Genomic DNA, 19162 nt, shown 5'->3' with positions numbered 1-19162 from the left:
TTGTCTGGCTCCAGAAGGGTGCTAAGTGCCCAGTGTCTTTCTCAGAGATCAGGACTATTACATTGTTTTTCTTCCAAATATGAAGAGTAAGACTTTTAAATTACCTGTGTTTTTCCACTCCTTATCTGTTACCACAGCTTACTGTGAGAGCTCAGCTGGGTGCGAAATCAGAAGCGTTGCTAAAGAAGGGAAAGAGCATTCCAGATGGACTGCTAGTTAACATCATGGTAAATGCCATTAAGTATGTACTGTGCTTTTCTTTCTCATATTTATTTACTATGTTCTTTACCATGAAATGTATATGAATGAAATATAGACATGTATCATCTTGTTTTAAATATACAGCTGTTTCTAATATCTAAATTTACTTACTAGTAAGGTAAATGTAAGCAGATTTCCATTCCTGTATTTAACTTCTTCCCCATTTCCAACCTTGACTTTTTACACCCTGATGTAAATGTAGGCTAAGTTTGATTACCTTTGGGGAATTCATGGAGACTGGACAATTAAGCAAGTCAAGGGGCAGGTTGAGGTGAGAAGAGAACTTTAACTGAATGTCCACAGGCTGCTACCCTTGCTCGTGTTTAAGGGAAGGTCAGGAGCTGGGCCCATAGACTCACAGATTGAGCAGTGTGGGGCAGCAGGAAGTGGTATGCAGGCAAGAAAGCATGTGTGTGCTTAGCACAGGGATGGTTATGTGACAGAGGGTGAAGAACAAAATCAAAAAAGTCCTTCACTTGGTAATTTCTCTTCCCTCCTCAACATTCCTTTATTTATGCATATGCATATATGTATAAGTGGATATTATGCATGCATACACTTATACACACACAAATAAGCTAGATAGCATAAGGATCCATTGGATTTGTCTAGTAAAGGAATGAGTAGTAGTCTAATCAGGATAGAAAAATGGATAAAAGGCTCTGGCAAAAGAATGCTGGAGAGTGTAAAGAGGAAATAGACTTGGTTAGTAGTGGTGTTGGGAATCATTAAGACACATAAAGAAGAAGATTTTAGAGAATTTTTACTGTTCATCTGGGATGGACTCTTTTTTAATGTTTTCTTTAAAGACTACATTAAAGATTTAAGTTGCTCCCTACTTACAATTGTATCCGGAAATGAGACCTCAACACTGCTAGAGCGAGAAGGGGTCTCCTTATAACATTTCTCAGAATTAGCATAGAGCATGTATCAGCGATGGGATACTTTGTTCAAAGATAAAACAGATATGCCAAGCATGCAACATACAGCAGCACATCACTTTGCTTTCCATGGAGCTGGGTGGAGGATCTTTGCCACACTGTTAGAACGCAGTCACCTCATATCACCATCACCACTCCCACTGCCTCTGAGGCACCTCCAGTGATTGCCATTGGTTTACAATCCTTTAACCTAGCCCAGTGAGGGGAGCAGTGTGAGGTGTAAGCTACCCCTGTCTGGCAATAGTGTAGCCCAAACCAAAATCCAGGCCTCCTGGCTCTGAACAAGTAAGACCTTCTGTTTCTCAGGTGGTACTTGAAACTGTGGGTCCCAGAACAGGCAAAATATTCCAAGGAATTTTCACCTTCTTAGACCAGTGAATCAACAAGTCCAATCTATCAAGAATGTTTAGTTCTGAAAAATAATAAAATACAGTTTTCTTGTTCCCAATAATCTAGTGGGGAGATAAAGGCAGATATGGAATGAAGCCTGGTGCTGTGGAAAAATCACTAGATTTGGGGCCTTTGAAGTTTAATAACTTTGACCTAGTGATGAAAACTTCCTGAACTTTAGTTTCCCTTTCCTCCTGATACACTATTAGCAGGATGGCATGTAGGAACCACACTGACTTAGAAACCTCTAGAAAAAGGGGATTCTATTGTTTAACATGGGTTCTGACAGAGAAAGAAGTGGCATCATATCTTTTAAGCCTGAAACAAAATCATAATTTTGTTAAATATGAGTTTATAATAAGAGAACAAAGTTGATGCTTAGACTATTTTCATATAATTTATGCATTCTCTAGAAAGGTCATCAAGCTGAATGGAAAAATCTAAGAAATTATTTTTGTTTTTTAGCAATCATATACCTAATTGATAATGAAAAACAAACAAAAAGGACCCCACTTAAAATTTTGTACATTTAGAATATTTTACTAATATGGTCAAATGAATTAGAGTCAAGGGAGTTTGAATCAGGCTGTTTTCACTCATTGGAAGAGTGAGTTGAGTAGGAATACCTCCCCAGGTTAGCATTTGGCATGTCCATGATAGGCTAAGCTCTGTGCTGAGTTTATTAAATGCATCATGTTTCCCTTTGTATCTAGCTTGCAAGGTGGCTTGGGAATTGAAGCCCTGCTAGTAGGTTATGTAAGCAAGTGCCTTTAACCACTGATCCATCTTCATAGTCCCTAAATGCATCCTTTCAGTTCACCCATGCAGTCATCAAGTGAGACATGCTCCATTACCCCACTATTCAGGTGAGGAAATTGAACTACAAAGGAAGAATACACTATGAACACAAGTTAGAAGACATAATTCATATTCACATAATAAAGAGGGTGTTTGAAGTATATATTCAACATTAGAACTCATGGAGAAACAAATTGTTGGCAACTAGTTAAAATATCATGGAAAGGCCTCTAGAATAAATTTGGAGGACAGCAAGAACCCACACAAGGATTTTAATGAAGAGTGTGATTGTACTATATTGGCAATCCTGATATTTTATCTATTGAATAATGAAATTGATGCAGTCAAGAATTATGATGAACTTGAAGGAAGGATTTGTTGTGTTATCTGTCAAGTACATGTTCCTATCAAGATGTTAATGGATTGTCCTGTTTGGATTCAGTGAGATACCTGCTACACAGAGCTGGCTACTTGATGGTTTTCCAATGACACTAAACCAGGCACAGCTCCTGGAGGAAGCTCTCACTGGCCACAACAGGAGCCTCCTGGAAATGGAGAGAAGAAAATCACGAATACCCACACTAGCAGTGGATCCCACAGCTTCCAAGGAAGTGCCTCTTCCTGCTTCTGCATTTGATTTTGTCATATTGCTAGATATTTCAGACACTTCCTCATTGAGTCGCATGAACAATATCTTTGGTAAGCTAGACGCCCTTTTTTTAAATTTTGTAATCTTTTTGATAATCACAACTCATTTTATGTGTTCTTTGAATAAACGACTATCTTCATTTATAGTTTTCAGTAAGAAAAAAACTCTATTTAATAGACTTTCAAATAAATGTTTAGACAAGCACAATTGCCTTACTTTGACTGCTAGCATCCAGCAGCAAACTTTAGAACTAGGAAAAGAGAAGAATGCTAGGCCAACCCCCCACACATTTCACTGGTCCTGGCCATCAAATTGGCAGCTCTCCCAGCTTGGGGAACTGGGAGAGACTTTGAGACGTGTGTGCGTTGAAGACTTTCTTGTGGAGTCTGGTTCATCTGGGCGAGTCACTACAGCAATTGTGATTCGTCACTGCTTGTTGCACACATGGCAATCCAGGGTCATCCTCTCTTGGACTGTGTTAACTCTGAAGACCAGAAATCAGTTGGTGGGAGTCCTTATGGGGTAAGGTTGAGTATTATTCTCAAAATCCATGAATTTTTAACTTTTCATCTACAAAGTGAAAATATTACCTTATTCCACAAATTAAATAATATAACTAAAAGTACCTATTCTTGAACTGTGGATTCTAGACTTGTAAGGTATTTGAAACTTGGGAAAACTGTAATGTATTATTTTGTTTTGTTTGCTCTTCTTTTTCTTTTCTTTTTATATTTTCTTTTTATTTAATTTATTCCTTATTTGAGAGTCAGAGAGGCAGATAGTTAGAGAATGGGTACACCAGGGCCTGTAGCCACTGCAAACAAGCTCCAGACGCATGTACCACCTTGAGCATCTGGCTTATTGGTACTGGGTAATCAAACCTGGGACCTTAGATTTCTCAGGCAAATGCCTTAACCACTAAGCAATCTCTACAGCCTTGCTTTTTATTTTTCTAAAATGAGATCTTACTTTATTTCCCAAGGTGGTCTTAAACTCAAGGGCTCAAATATCCTACCATCTCAGCCTCCCATCTGAGCGGCAGGGACCTTGGCCTGATTGTACTTCATTGTTTAAACTTCAGGGGTACTCAATGACATAAGAGTTAAATACTTGGGATTGGTCTGGCATTACAGTAAATGCATCAGAAAAAAAAAAGTATATGAGGCTTTTAAATGAACAAAAGATTATTTTTTACAAAGGATTAATCTTTTCAATAAAAAGTTGACTATTTTCTACATAATACTTTTTATCTGATCTATCAGAGTCTATGGCTCTAATTTGGTCCTATAATTCCATAGATTAAAGGAAATTGTTAGTAATGAAATCCACTCTTCATCATTGAGCTAAAAATTAATTCTATTCATTTGAGATACAATTTATAAGCCATAAAGATATTATTCTAAGTATTATAATTTTTTATAGACTGTAACCATTTTGTTGAAACCTATTCCACCATTCTTGATTGCCTCTAAGTGGGTCTTTTATGCAGATTCTCATTTGAACTGGTTATAACATCTTACCAGTTCCCTCATTAAGTGAATAATTAAGTGATCTTATCATAGTCTATTGTATGAGTCTTGGTTTTAGCTTTATTTTTAAAACTATTCTTGGCTAAATGACAATATTTATCATTCTTTTGTGAGTGCTAGAAAAGACCTACAGATCATGAAAAGATCATCAAACCCTTGATGTAGCATGTTACATGTAATCATTACTTATAGATGGGAGTTTAAAGCTTGAGAGCTTGACTTGCCCAAGGTTAAGTTTATCCCCATTTGGGGTTTATATAAGTTGAGATCTTGTTTTAAAATTGTTTGCTTAAATAAAATGACAAAAACATCAGAAACTGCTTTAGCTACTGAGGACAACATTTTAAATTATATGTTGTCTAGAATATATATATACAGTTAATTTTCTAGATATAAGAGCATTGGAGCCATGCTAATTGCTATGGTCATCCTTGCTCATCTAACTTTCCCTGTTGTTCAAAGGATAGGTGAAGATTGGCTGAGAATGCGGCCAATCCAAGGCCATCTGGTAGAAAAAGACCCTGAACATCAAGATCAATCCGACTTTAATGTGGGTGTGACAATTTGCTATAAAGTGTATGCATAGACCTTTCACGGAAAGCTTATTTAACCCCACAGAGACGTCAGATTTTCTCACTTTTCTTGGGTCCCATGGGTTGCATTATTTTGTGTTTCAGAAATACACATAAATATTTTCAAGAAATCCAGTTTGAGATCTGAAAAATTTCTGTCAAAATTATGTTTTGAATCATGGGCACATTGATTAAATACAATGTTAGTGTTTAAATAATTTAATTTTCTAATTTCAAACCCATTACTTATAACTTGGCTTAAAGTATTCTGTACTACTTCAGGGTGAGATTTTCCTTGGTCAAATTTTATGCACATATATGCATAAAATCGTATTTATGTACTCTTATATTAGTACTAAATCACATGTTTTTTTTAAAATTCTATCATTATTAACATTCCTAGACTTGAAGTGAATTGAAAAAATGCTAGAATAAGGCCATCTAAACCATGAAATCAAGTGTAAAGTTATTAATTTAATGATTCCTTCTTGCTTTGGTTAAAATTGGATAAGCAGGGGCTGGAGAGATGGCTTCTCAGTTGAAGTGCTTGCCTGTGAAAATTAAGGATGCAGGTTCGATTCCACAGGACCCACATAAGCCAGATGCACAAGGTGGAACATGCATCTGGAGTTCATTTGCATTAGCTAGAGACCTTGGTCTGCCCATTTTCTCTCCCCGCCCCTCGTCTATCTTCCTCTTTCTCTCTTTTGTTTCCAAATAAATAAATAAAATACTTAAAAATGTATGAACAAAAATATTGAGTTTGCAAAGAATAACTACAATTTTGAAAGTCAATCTGCATTGCTAGTATTCTATTTAAACTTAAAGTGCTATCATTTTATATCTGAATATTTTTATTTCTTATCATTTTGCCAATGTATTTCCTTATCTAAAGCAAGATACCATCAATTTTACATAGGTCAAAAGCTAGTCTTGTGAATATCATCTTCATTCACATATTCACCTCTTTTTAAAATATTTTCAGCTAGATGTAGTGGTACACACCTTTAATCCCAGCACTTGGGAAGCAGAGGTAGGAGGATCACTATGAGTTTGAGGACACCCTGAAACTACATAGTGAATTCCAGGTCAGCCTGGACTAGATTAAAACTCTACCTCAATTTTTTTTTTAAATTCCTTTCTTACTTTCTATTTTTTTTATTTATTTATTTCTTAATTTACTTGAGAGAGGGGCAGGGAGAGAGAGAATTGGTGCAGCAGGATCTTATACCACTGCAAACTAACAAATGTGCCACTTTGTGCATTTGGCTTTATGTGGGTACTGGGGAATTGAAACCAGACTGTCAGGCTTTAGAAGCAAGCTTCTGTAGTCACTGAGATATCTCTCCTGCTCCCCACATATTCATCTCTCATGTATTCATGCTTACTAAATGTCAGACACTGTGCTAAGCACTAGTGATAGCAATAAAGAAGTGAATTCTGTCTCTAAAGAACATAGTGGAAAATATAGACCAGGAACCAAAGGATTCTGGTATAAAGTTTTGCTGCTCAACATGGGCACCTCAAACCATCTGTGATTATATCCATAAATTGAAATTAATAAATGAAAAAAATTCAGTTCCTCAGTCACCAAAGTCAAATTTTATGTAGTGTTCTGACTAGTGGTTAAAATATTCATAGCCCTGTTATGGAGTGTTTCCAACTAAGCAAGATCCATTTGGCAACATTGAGGTAGAGTGATAGGATCATGAATGGATGTTCCTCTAATATTTATAAAGTACCAGTGCTGAGAAAATAGAAAAGAAAGGCAATTCTCTGTCCTTCTGTATTTTACAAAACAGAATAAGGAGGAATACTAAGCATTGTTGTGGACTGTAACAGATGTGCAAAAAAGGAGAAAGAAATATTTTCACAGCTTGGCAGGTGAATGTCCATCATTCACCCAGAGAATATCAAGAATCCTAGTAGGGCTTAGAGGCAGAAATCTCTAGAGAAATAGAAGAAATGTTCTGGAACAACAGGGTGAGCTGGAGTCTGATAGCAAGCTGTGGTGTTCAGTTTATCCTGACCTACATGAAGTCACTGAATTGTATGAAAGCTCAAGCTAATGCAGTCAAGTATGCTGTTCCCAATGTTCAGTAAGGCTGCAGTATGAATCAGAAGAGGCATGACACTGGACACAATTAAACCTCTTAGAAAAGTATTATCATTTTAAAAATATCAAACACATCGAGACAGTAGCATGGGCAAGGGAGTAGCCATGAGATAGAAATGAAACAGTCTATAGAATGTAGACAACAGTTATGGTAGAAGATAAAGTAAGGGATTAAGGTGACATCAAAAGGCTAATGCAATTTAAGTTGGCTAGAAAATAAAGAGAAGACAACACTTGTGGGTTTAGGGGAGAGAATGTGAGAACGTAGGTACTGGCTACAGTTGAAAAGCTCCATCAGCTACACAGAGATGCTGGACGGACCAGAGTTTGTGCTAAGGCCCATCATGAAATACAGGGACCATAGCATTGGAAATAGAAGACAAGGGGGACAATATCTGAATAGAAAAGAGAGAGAGAGAGAGAAGAGAAATATATAGTACAGACACTAATGTTATTGGTAAATGTGAGCTACTGACCATGAATTGGTGCATGATAACATCTCCTAAGAAAAACTTCCGTAATTTTCTTCAATTATCCAATCTGTACATGGGGAAGAATTGATTACACCTGATAAGGACCATCATTTCCTTTAACACCATTAATTTACTCTTCATTGCTCTGTTAGTTTGAGCCATTCTAATTCCTTTTAAGCCAATTCAAGGCTTTCTTTCCTTACTTGGGATTATAAATAATCAAAGAAGCATTATCTGTATTTGAAATCCATTTCACTCAGTGGCGTCATGAATGTAGATAGGTAACAGCTGATTACTACATCCTGCGAGGGTTCTTCATTTTCTTGAATGTTATTAAATCACACGTCAATGCTATGTTGTATTGAGTAATTCTAATTAATCCTTTTTAGTTTAGTTCAAGTTTTTTTCCTCTTTATTATTTTTCATTTGCTCTAAATCCATAAGTATTTTGTATTTTGTGCTGTTAACCTCAAATAGGATTCAATCAGAGTTTTTGAAATTATTTTTTGTGTCTTGTGATTTATTCTCTTCTGTGGTTCATGTCCCTTCTATAAGGACTTTAGAACTCTAGAAACAGACATAAAGTATTTCATTGCATTATAATATCAACAAATAATTTCATACATATCTGACTTTAGTTGGCCATTTTATTATTCCACCTTTAATTTTTATTCCACATGACTGATTTTATTTCTTTCCAACTTTGTTATCCATGATAAACCATGATAAAATTTTGACACATAAAAGTGTCTGAAATAAAAGGCTTAGTAAGCTGTTAAAGATACCAAACAAAAATTAAAATCAATATTTGGACAATTTATTTAAGCAGTGTGGCACATTGGCAATTAGAAAAAAAGCCAACTGGATCTAAGGATAAGAAAACATCAGTTGTTTTTGTCCAACTACATTAGTTCCAAATAAAATGAGCAAAATAATGCGTAGGGTGTACAATCCTTGGATAGGAATATGGTCTATGAATTTTTGCTGCTCTTGGTTGATTGGTTCCAAAATCAAAAAGTGGTATCATTTTGGTGGTGACACTCTAACACACAGGCAAAGGAACAATTTGTCATTTGTTTTGTTGGCTTATCTTGGAGCTGTCAATTAAAAGAAACTCTGTGGTTTTCTTCTTCTTCTATCATCTGGCCTGAGCTTAAGGCATTTTAAATTTTTCTTACTGGTAAGCAGTCCCAATATATTCTTCATTGAAATATGTGTAGCTTTTCTTATGTTTTGCCTCATTTTACTCAATAAAAAATAAATTCTCATTCTAAAACTGCATTCTCTCAACATCTTTTTAAATATGTTTAAGTAATATTGGATCAAAGACAAGACCATATCTACTTTATGTGTCATATTAGTGGGTTTGGTAGTAAGCAGCGACTTTCATCAGTGTATTCGTCACCTCATTATGTGACTCTCATTGTGTAGATGAGGAAACATCACGGCAAACTTCTTGTGACAATGTCGTTCAAACTGGAGCTACTGAAATCCAAGGCAAGGATGTGAACCAGAACTTAAGAGACCAGATACAGCATAGGTTAGTCCTAAACCCAACACCCTCCTTGACCATTGTACTTTAAACAAGCTAACAGTGAGACCCAGAAAAGAGGTATATTCTCTACCATTAGCTAGTTTTTATATTGAGTGAAACATTTTTGTGGCTGTTCCACATTTAAAGCACATCTAACTCTGGTCTTGGAAAAGAAGAAGCCAATGAGATAACTCTTCTTAGTTATATGGAATTTTACATGCACTAGGAAATGCCAGTGAAGAGCATGGAATTTTGAAGGGTATGGCTTCAGACCACAGCAGTCCTAGCACTTCTGTTTGGCTAAAACTAAGTGTGTGGCATTCTTTAACTTTTGGGAAAAAAACATCTAGACAAAATTAGGCAACTTTTGAAACACAGGGCAGTCTAAAAATATGAAGTGAGACAAGGAAGAGTAATTCCAGCTACATTAAGGCTTTCCAGAAAGAAGAAAAAAAAAAACAAAACCTCAACAATCATTCCAAGAATACTTTTGAGAAAAGCAAATATGTCTGAGCCATCTGTCCTTATTCAAAGTTCTCAGCATTTCTATGTCTAAGAAAAAGCTGATGGACTTAGTGAATCGGGCTATGGGGCCCATTAGTGTGCATTATGTTTTCTTCCATTTTCAAATAGAGATCTGAACTTACAACCAAAGGTTTCCTGAATGGGTAGCATTTTCAAATCATTTGACTCATTCTACTCATTCAACTATGTCTTGATGGCATAAAACAACTTCTTCATTAATCTGAGTTGAACAATGGAATAATGTTCCATTCCTTATAGATTTCTTAAAGTTGCCCTTTTAGGTTCAACTGCATTAGCCTTCTCTTTTACATGACTCATGTCAAATAAGCCATGCTTATTGCCATACTTAATGTGTCTTTACTCAAATATTTCAATCATCATGAGATACCCATACTTTGATTTTGCAGAATTGTAGGCTTCTTGGACCACTGGCCTTTGTTGGAGCAATGGTTTTCAGAGCCACAGAACATTTTGACCAAAATCAATGCTGAAATAGACAAAGATTCTTTATACCAGAAAGTAAAAGAAATTTTTTCAATTGAAATCATGAATAAAAAGAATAAAGGTAATTAGACTTCTTTATAATTGTCAATTCATGTGAGTAAGATGTGTGGTTTGTGTGTGTTAAGAGAAAATGAAACTATTCACAAAGTTCCTTTGTGTACTTACATTTACTTTCCACACGGGCACTCTTCCTCTGACTTGAACTTTTTGTTGAATAAAATAGTTTATTTTAAGTTAATCAAATCCAAAAGAGGTTATCTCATAGAAAATACTCTTTTTATGTTAAAAAAATGGGGGGCCTGGAGAGATGGCTTAGCATTTAAGCACTTGTGAAGCCTAAGGACCCCAGTTCGAGGCTTGATTCCCCAGGACCTAGGCTCAGGGAAATTTTGCAGAAGAGGGGCCGGAAAGAGTGTCAGAGCCACACATTGGGTCATGATACACAGAGACATTTCCTCCTACCCATAACTGAGAGCTAACCCCACAATGCATGACACATATACCCCAACATGGAGGGGCCAGGGGGAGAGGAGGATAAGGAGGAGGCTAACAATGGTACCAACTTGACTGTATTCACTGAGTACAAAACTAATTTATTTTTTTTAATTGCCACAGCTAATACAATCCGAATTCTAAAATGGACTTGTCACTCATTGCCTTCTGTCAGTAACCCAGTTGGCAACCCAGGCTTTGCTTTGTATCAGTGAACTAACACCAAAACTGTCCATCCGCATAAGCCTCAATCACCAGAAGCATTGAGAAATTTACACTTAGAAATGCCTGTTCTTATGTACAAACATCTGAATGGGAGTGGGGGATTAAAAAAAAAAAAACAACTATATCACTGTGAGGTTTTCAAACAAATCAAAAACCAGTCTGTATAGTATCTTAAGAGATTAAACTTGTGGCAGAAAGGACACTGGGAAGAAGGAGGAATCATCCCAGCAATCCTTTTTTTTTTTTTTAGTTATTGGCATACTCAGTATGTAAACAGCACATGTTGGTACCATCCTTACCCTCATCCCTCCAAAAGGACCCTCCTCGTTGGGGAAGCTAGTTATCTCAATGGGGATTGTGGGTCATAGTAGTTGAGAGATGAAACGAACAGGATTTCACTCTGGCCTGAGAAGGCTGGAAGCTCCAGGCTAGAGTCAGCTTGCTTTACCCACTGTTAAAACTTCCGCATTTTCATGAAGATTTACATTCTAATCACTGACTCCACTGATAGACTCAACCAGTATTGAGTGTTTGCATTCTAATTATTTGCTTACTAGTCACTTTCTTTCAACCAAAGGTTTTCATCATTAAACAAGTGCTTACCTATCTTTGTACTCATATTAAACATCAATTAAGTTAAAATAAAATTAAAGGCTGTTACTCTTTTCTATGTACTTTGATATAAAAATTTCTACAATATGCTAATAAGTAAGAAAAATCAGAAGCTTATGTATATACTAGACTCAGTTTCAATTTAAGAAATTACATATGTTTGTTAAATATGAAGAGTATGAAGTTAAGTATGAAGAGTATGGTGGTCCCTATATTACTTGACTTTGGGGAAAAGAGAAGGTCAAAGAATTTATAAGTAATTCCTTTTGCTACATAATTGTCTAAATCTTTGGTTTTAAAGAACAACAATTGTATGCTACCTTTGTAATATAAAAAAAATTCACTTTAAAAGAAAATCTAATAGCTGGGAGTGGTGGCACATACCTTTAATCCCAGCACTCAGTATGGAAAGGTAGGAGGATTGCTGTGAGTTCAAAGCAACTCTGAGACCACATAGTGAATTCATTCCAGGTCAGCCCAGGCTACACTGAGGCCCTACCTCAAAAAAAAAAAGTTAGAAATAAAATCTAATTGAATGAAGATTCCTTGATTGCTGAGTTGAAAATAAAAATCAGAGACCTGAGGGAAGACATGTAAAAATAAATAATTCCACAAGAGGTATTCCTTCCCAGGCTCCAGTCAACTACACATGGACATTGGTAGCAAGAAGAGGCACCGAGGCCAGAGTGGAGTGGTAGGAAAGATACACTTGCAGGCAGAAGGTAGACAGCAATCACCCAAGCTCCAACTTACAGGACTTTCAGGACTGACTGCCCTGGAACACCCTAACATCCTATAACTATCCAGAAGATTCCTGCCCTGATACCTTCATGCCAGGGTCAAGTATCACCTCAGCTGTGGATCTACTAGACTTACCACTTGAAGGAAAACTTAAAATGCTGTCGTATAGCATCCTGGACCACCTCCCACTTCACTCAGTTCTTTCTTTTCGCCACAGTGGCTATCAACTTCTAACCTTTCATGTCAATTAAGCCACTTGTTAGGTTTGTGACTTTCTTTCTATTAATAGAATGCAACCTTCCATGTGAGTTGATTCTTCTGTTTTAGTGTTACGTATCCAGCAACTAGAATTGTGCTGAACTTCATTGCTAGTGACAGTAGTGGTTCTAGTAGTTTTTCTTTATTGGGGGAGCCTTTCCTTTTCTTCAAGGCGCAATTCAGGTTGTGTTAATAGTTCCTATAGTTTAACTGGGCATAGTGGCTCGTGCCTTTAATCCCAGCACTCAGGAGGCAGCTTTGTGGATATACACATTCACTGCAGTTTGCTGCAGAGATTGTCAAGAACCTGCTGCTCACTTCCCCAGAGTCTGATTGTTATCCTTGCTTTTGGATATTATAACACTGGGACTCTGATCAAAAGTAACTCCTCTTCCGCAAAATTTCCCTGAGCTATGTTGGGTTCATTTTTGGTCTGTTTCAGTGATGAGGTGTTGGGGGCCTCTGAGGCTCTGGCTCTCGGGTGTAGGTCACGGATGAGCCTAATAATGGTACCAAACTGCCTGTATTTGCTGAATAGAAAACTAATAAAAAAAAAAAAAAAGAAAGAAAGAAAAAGTAACTCCTTACATATGCAAATACTTTCTTTCCTGTGAAGCTCTGAACTACACGTACCATCCTGCAATGCCACCTTAGACCTCACTGGCTGAGTACAGTGCAATCATGTTCTGGATTCTAGCTAGCCATTAGGATGGTAGCATGCACTACTGTTCACTTAGCTATCCGGAAACCTAGGAGTTTACCATAGGAGCCCATTGAATTTTGAGGAAACAAAGGGTTAACACTCCATTGTCACACTAAGTCACCTAAAGGCTTGGGTGCTAAGGAGTTAGCAGACAGGTATAACCATTTCTACCTTTTCTATCACATTGCTATACCATTCTGTTTTGTTGGGTTTTTTTAATTTTTTTCATTTTTGAGAGAGAGAGGGTCTCACCATGTGTCTCAGGCTGGTATGAAACTCACTATGGAGCCCAGCTTGACCTCAAATTCATCATGATTCCCCTTCCTCATCCTCCCCAGTTCTGGGACTCCAGGCATGAACTACTGTGTATGGCTCTGTAGCCTGCTATTTATGCACATTTATCTTGACTTTCCACTCAGAATTTTGAACGAATCCTTAATATTCCCATTCCTCCTTTTTCTTAAATGCACATTTGGTACCTACTCACCTGCCCCCCCTTTTTTAATCTACTAGTACAACACACACGCACACACACACACACACACACACACACACACACACACACATCATCGTCACCCCTACCACTTTCACTATCACCATCACCATCACTACCTTTAAGTAAAAGAGTAAGAGATAGCCCTGAAATATGAAGGGACACTAGTTATAGCAGCTGGAATTTTATAGCAAATGTAGTGAGTAGTTATTCTAGTAAGTATAATTTTAATAGATAATATATATAATATGCTAATTTTAATATTTCTCAGTTCAAGTGAAATTGTAGGTACTTGGCATCCCTAATGAAAGTCCCTTCTTATCATTCTTTTGAAGTTGAAAAGAAATTAGAAGAGGATGAGAAGAAAGCAGCAGCTTCACTGGCTGAACATCCACCTTTTCCCACTCCTCCCCCTCCTCCTGAACCAGAACAAGAGAAGGAAGCACAGCCTCATCATGACATGTCAAGAATTTCTGCAAAAGGAAAGCCACAATCAGGTGACTGACAAAGTGATTGTGTCCTATAGGTCAGTTTCTTATTTTCACATAGAAAAGAATGATAAATGGCACTACCGGTTCATTTATCTGGATTTAAACTTAGGATATTTCAATCATATGAATCAAAGAACTAGTCTCAAAAGTAGAAAAGCTCTCTCTTTCTCTTCTCTTTTTTCCCCTCCCCTCCCCTCCTCTGCCCTTCTCTATCTCTCTCGCTGTCCTCATGTACTAAGCATATGCTTGACTACTGAGCTGTGTCCTTATTCAAGGAAAAGCTCTCTTAATAGTGAACAACACAATTTATTTTTCTAGCTCAGGGGCTTGACTGTATTGCAGGGGATATGGAATCATCACACTCAGACAAACTACTTAGACAATTACATATTAACGTGACATGCAGGTTTGTATATGGCCAGAAATATTCTGTCCTAGGTGATTATAAATGATAGAACTGAATACCTGACATCTCAGCAAACTTATATGTTTATTAATCAATAGGGGAAAAGCCATACAGGGAATAGTTTTTAGTTTAAAGTTTTGCAGATCTTTAGTCACTGAGAACCCTGAAACTAGCATTAAGTGATAGAAAATCAACATGACAAAAATAAATTGTTCAAGTACTGTCCCATATGATATCTGTATAGTGTCAGTAGCAATTATGTATAGAAGACATACATGAACCCCTAGTGTGTGTTTCAGCTTTATAAGTGGCTGACTGTGCAGTTATACAAGTCTATCTATGCATCTGTAATGTATCATGAGCATATTTCTAACTTGATAATCTTTTGACTGCCTGGAGACTTAAGATAAATCTGAATCTTATTTTCACAAAATTAAATTTGCCCAGAGTAAGTGCAGAAATTTGAAACACATCAAAAACTTTTGCTTCATATGATTTAAATTATTTCCTTTATAGTAACATGAATGATGATACATTAAGTACTATTTTGCTTCAACAAACTGAAGTATAAATAAAAGCAAGATACATACACTCTTAAAAATACTTTTTAATGTATGACAACAAAATGCAACTCCATATATATGCATATGTATATGTATATATATATATGTGTGTGTGTGTATATATATGCATATACATATATTTATACATGTATATACATACACACACACACACACACACACACACACACACACACACACACACTTTCTACCTTTAATTAGAAATTTTTAAAAAGACACAATGAAAGTCTGGAAGCAAAACACAAATCTTTTTTTTTTTTTTTAATTTATTTATTTGAGAGTGACAGAGAGAGAGTAAGAGGCAGAGAAAGAGAGAGAATGGGCACGCCAGGGCTTCCAGCCACTGCAAACGAACTCCAGATGCATGTGCCCCCTTGTGCATCTGGCTAACATGGGTCCTGGGGAATCCAGCCTCGAACTGCTAAGCCATCTCTCCAGCCCAAAACAAATATTTAAACTTCTGTAGAACTGAGGAAGTCAATTTGCAAGTAGCTGGAGTCAGACAGGAATCACTCAATATGGTCTTTTGAGCCATGGCTTATTTACAATCAAAGTGTTAATGTACCAAGCCCTTCTACCAAACCAACTGCTCATGTTTCTGATTATGGCATAGGTTAAATATTTAAGCTCTGAAAATTTATTTTAATGCTATTTTAAAGTTGTAAGTTGTATTCCTGAACATTGTGTTTTGGAGGAATAATAAATCTACTGTTGCTTCAATAAGTGGTTGTATCTGTCTCTTTCTTCCCACCAAAAGGAGGGCTAGTACCTGCCATTTAAAACTATATAACAGAGTTCTTCTCCAGAATGCTAATTGTCTTCAACCACAATATGCTGCTGGTAGGATACCTCAATTTTCACATGCAGTGACAGGGCAGTAGGGCAGAGACTACTGTCCTCGTAGCCCAAAGAAGAAAGCTTGGTTAAATAATTTAGGGATTTGAAGGAAGATTCCAACAACGGTTTTAAGACAAGTTTATCTAAACAATTTCATTTATTTTTCAAAAGAGATACTTGAGCTAAAAGGAAATTATTTCCTAAAACAACAAAATTACCACATGGAAATAAGGAAGAGATAAGGAGGCAAGTACAATGAATCCTAACAGATATTTTAATACCAATATACTTCCATAATTAATATAGTCCTTAGGATTCAATTTGAAAAACTTCACAGTTGTGTTGCACAGAAATGTTTATTATTAAATTGTCCATGAAATCCCAGTACTTAATTTAGAACCAAATTTCTCAGAATTAAAAAAAAAGAAAATAATATTATCCACACTGTATTTTTCAATTGTTTATTCTTTTATTTGAGAGAGAAACCACACACACAGAGAGAGAATGGGAATGCCAAGGTCTCCAACAGCTGCAAATGAACCAGACACATGCACCACCTTATGTATCTGACTTATATGGGTCCTGGGGAGTTCAACATAGGTCTTTTGGCTTTGCAGGCAAGTTCCTTAATCACTAAACTGTCTATACAACCCAAAGCCATATATATATTGAGGCAAGCAAGATAGTTCATGCCTTAATGTCAGTACTTGGGAGGTAGAGGGAAAGAGGTCATCCTCTGCTACATAGTGAGTTCAAAGCCAGCTGGGTTACATAGGCCTTACCCTCAAAATGTAATACATACATACATAAATACATGCATACACACATACACACATAGATAAAGAGATATTTCATAATATTTTGGAGAGCTAATTTTTGTGTTTGTTTAAAAATGGGTAAGAATACATGCTATACCCAGCAGAAACAGACTGCCGCAATATTTTGTAAGGCCAGTGCCTTTTACTTTCTTTTCTCTGACATCTTGGATTAAGTTCACAATTAGTTACATATTTTGTTAGCCAGAATATTTGTAAAGAAGCTAAGTTATTAGGACTTTTTGATTTAAGAGGTTTATTTCTTTAATAAAATGAGCTAATTTAAATATTTGGGTCTTTATGATCTGGTTATCAAATCTGTATGTTTTCAAGAGGTGAATAAAGTTTTGAGGATAATCCTCTATACTGCTTGCTTGTCTCTTTCTTATGAAATTTTGCTTTTCCAGAGACATTCAAGTATAAGTTATATATGTTATGCATTACACATTTATAACTATCACATCTACACACACACACACACACATGCACACACACAAACAAATACACACACACAACAGGTCAGGCGATATCTCTACATCACAGGCATTTCAATAGTCAAGCATACTCATTAAAAAAAAATACCATGGGGCTGGAGAGATGGCTTAGTGGTTAAGCGCTTGCCTGTGAAGCCTAAGGACCCCGGTTCAAGGCTCGGTTCCCCAGGTCCCACGTTGGCCAGATGCACAAGGGGGCACACGCGTCTGGAGTTTGTTTGCAGTGGCTGGAAGCCCTGGCGCGCCCATTCTCTCTCTCTCTCTATCTGTCTTTCTCTCTGTGTCTGTCGCTCTCAAATAAATAAATAAATTAATTAATTAAAAAATACTATGGCCTGGAATCACAAGGATAACATAACTGAGCATGTTCAGAATAATGCAAGATATGGTGAGTTTTTATAAGAAAATTATTTATTATTTGGGAGATATATTATTAACTTCCATGCCATCAATTTCCCAGTGTCCCTCATCCTCTTTCCAGGATATTTTTAAACTAAATTACAGGAAATTCAGGATAAATTCACTCAAATTGTGCTTTTCATTATAAATTACAGCCAATACAATAGAATATAGAAGTCAATAGGCAACTTAGGCAATCCAGTGCATGGCCAAGAGAAAGTTAAGGACACATCATAGTAAAATAATGTTATTTAACACTTCCTCCAAGTGTGTTGGCATTGTATTTATTAGAGATACAGTTGTCTTACCAAATAAGGATCATTATGTGACAGTGAATTCAAATAAAGCCATATGCCTCTAAAAGAGTTGTGGTTAACTTTAATGACTCTATAGTTATACTCAAGATTATCATCCAATCCATTACTAGATGTCAATTGCAGTTAAGACTACACTTCTTAGTATGACAGAACAGAATAGTTCTATCATGGCTATCATCTCAAGAAGATTAAATCTACAGTCTATCTTCAAATTAAGTTCAACACACTGGAAAAAAGTAAACCATTTAATTTGGTTCAAAAATATAACTGCTTATGTTTGAGAAATAACATTTGATTGCTTAGAAATTGCACAGGAAAGAAAGTCATCAATGATATTTATATGTTGAATTTCATTTAGAAACCCAGCATGGTAAGCAAGAAACTCTCCATGAAGGAAAAGGAAAGAAAGGTGAGGCTGCTGTCAAAAGGAAAGGTACAGCTGATAAAGATAGTCATTACATGCAATCTTCCATTTGACAATGAAATACAAATGCAGTGATACAGCTAGCTTGGTACAGTAGTACACTTTGATTGCTTATTTCTCTTGAGCATTTATAAATAATAAGTCCTTGCCACAAAAAATAACCTCAAACTTTGCAAGCCTGTTTAAGCTCAAGCCCTGTTGATTTTCTGGCCCTGCTGATGCTTGCAAGGAATAACTTAGTGACTGCCTAACAGGCAGTTACCTCTGAGCTAAGCAATTCTCTGAGAAAGCCACAGACAGAACTCTTATTTTCTTTGGCCTCTTACTAAATTGCATTCACTGATAAGCACTTAGCATAAAGTATTCAACTCCTATAACATAGCATAGCAGTGGAGGTGAAAACTTTCATTATATCTATCATAACCTGTTATTGTGTTTTCTTTAGGGCCAGTATGCCCATTTTGTCTTTCAGTGGCTCCTATATGAAATCCTAGGCTAAACGTTCCATTCAGAATCAAGGGACCAGGGAACTTTCTTTTCACTGAGGAGTGTTTCTGTAGTGAGTGCATCCCTTGTTTTTGT

At 36.5% G+C, this 19162-nt stretch overlaps 1 protein-coding gene across 1 annotated transcript in view; it reads left to right on the top strand.

Moving 5' to 3' along the window:
• The window catches only part of Spef2 (sperm flagellar 2), an 86595-nt gene extending 71309 nt beyond the window's left edge, over positions 1 to 15286 (top strand). Inside the window, exons 15-19 of the mRNA XM_045133102.1 lie at positions 138 to 241; positions 2833 to 3089; positions 9161 to 9269; positions 10196 to 10353; positions 14152 to 15286. Of these exons, the coding sequence (XP_044989037.1) occupies positions 138 to 241; positions 2833 to 3089; positions 9161 to 9269; positions 10196 to 10353; positions 14152 to 14321 (798 nt within the window). The 3' untranslated portion in view covers positions 14322 to 15286. The remainder of the gene's footprint in view (positions 1 to 137; positions 242 to 2832; positions 3090 to 9160; positions 9270 to 10195; positions 10354 to 14151) is intronic.
• The last annotated feature ends 3876 nt before the right edge of the window (positions 15287 to 19162 follow it).

This window comes from Jaculus jaculus, chromosome 13 (assembly GCF_020740685.1).
Source record: "Jaculus jaculus isolate mJacJac1 chromosome 13, mJacJac1.mat.Y.cur, whole genome shotgun sequence".
Lineage (NCBI taxonomy): Eukaryota > Metazoa > Chordata > Mammalia > Rodentia > Dipodidae > Jaculus > Jaculus jaculus.
This window is presented reverse-complemented; position numbering and strand designations above follow the sequence as displayed.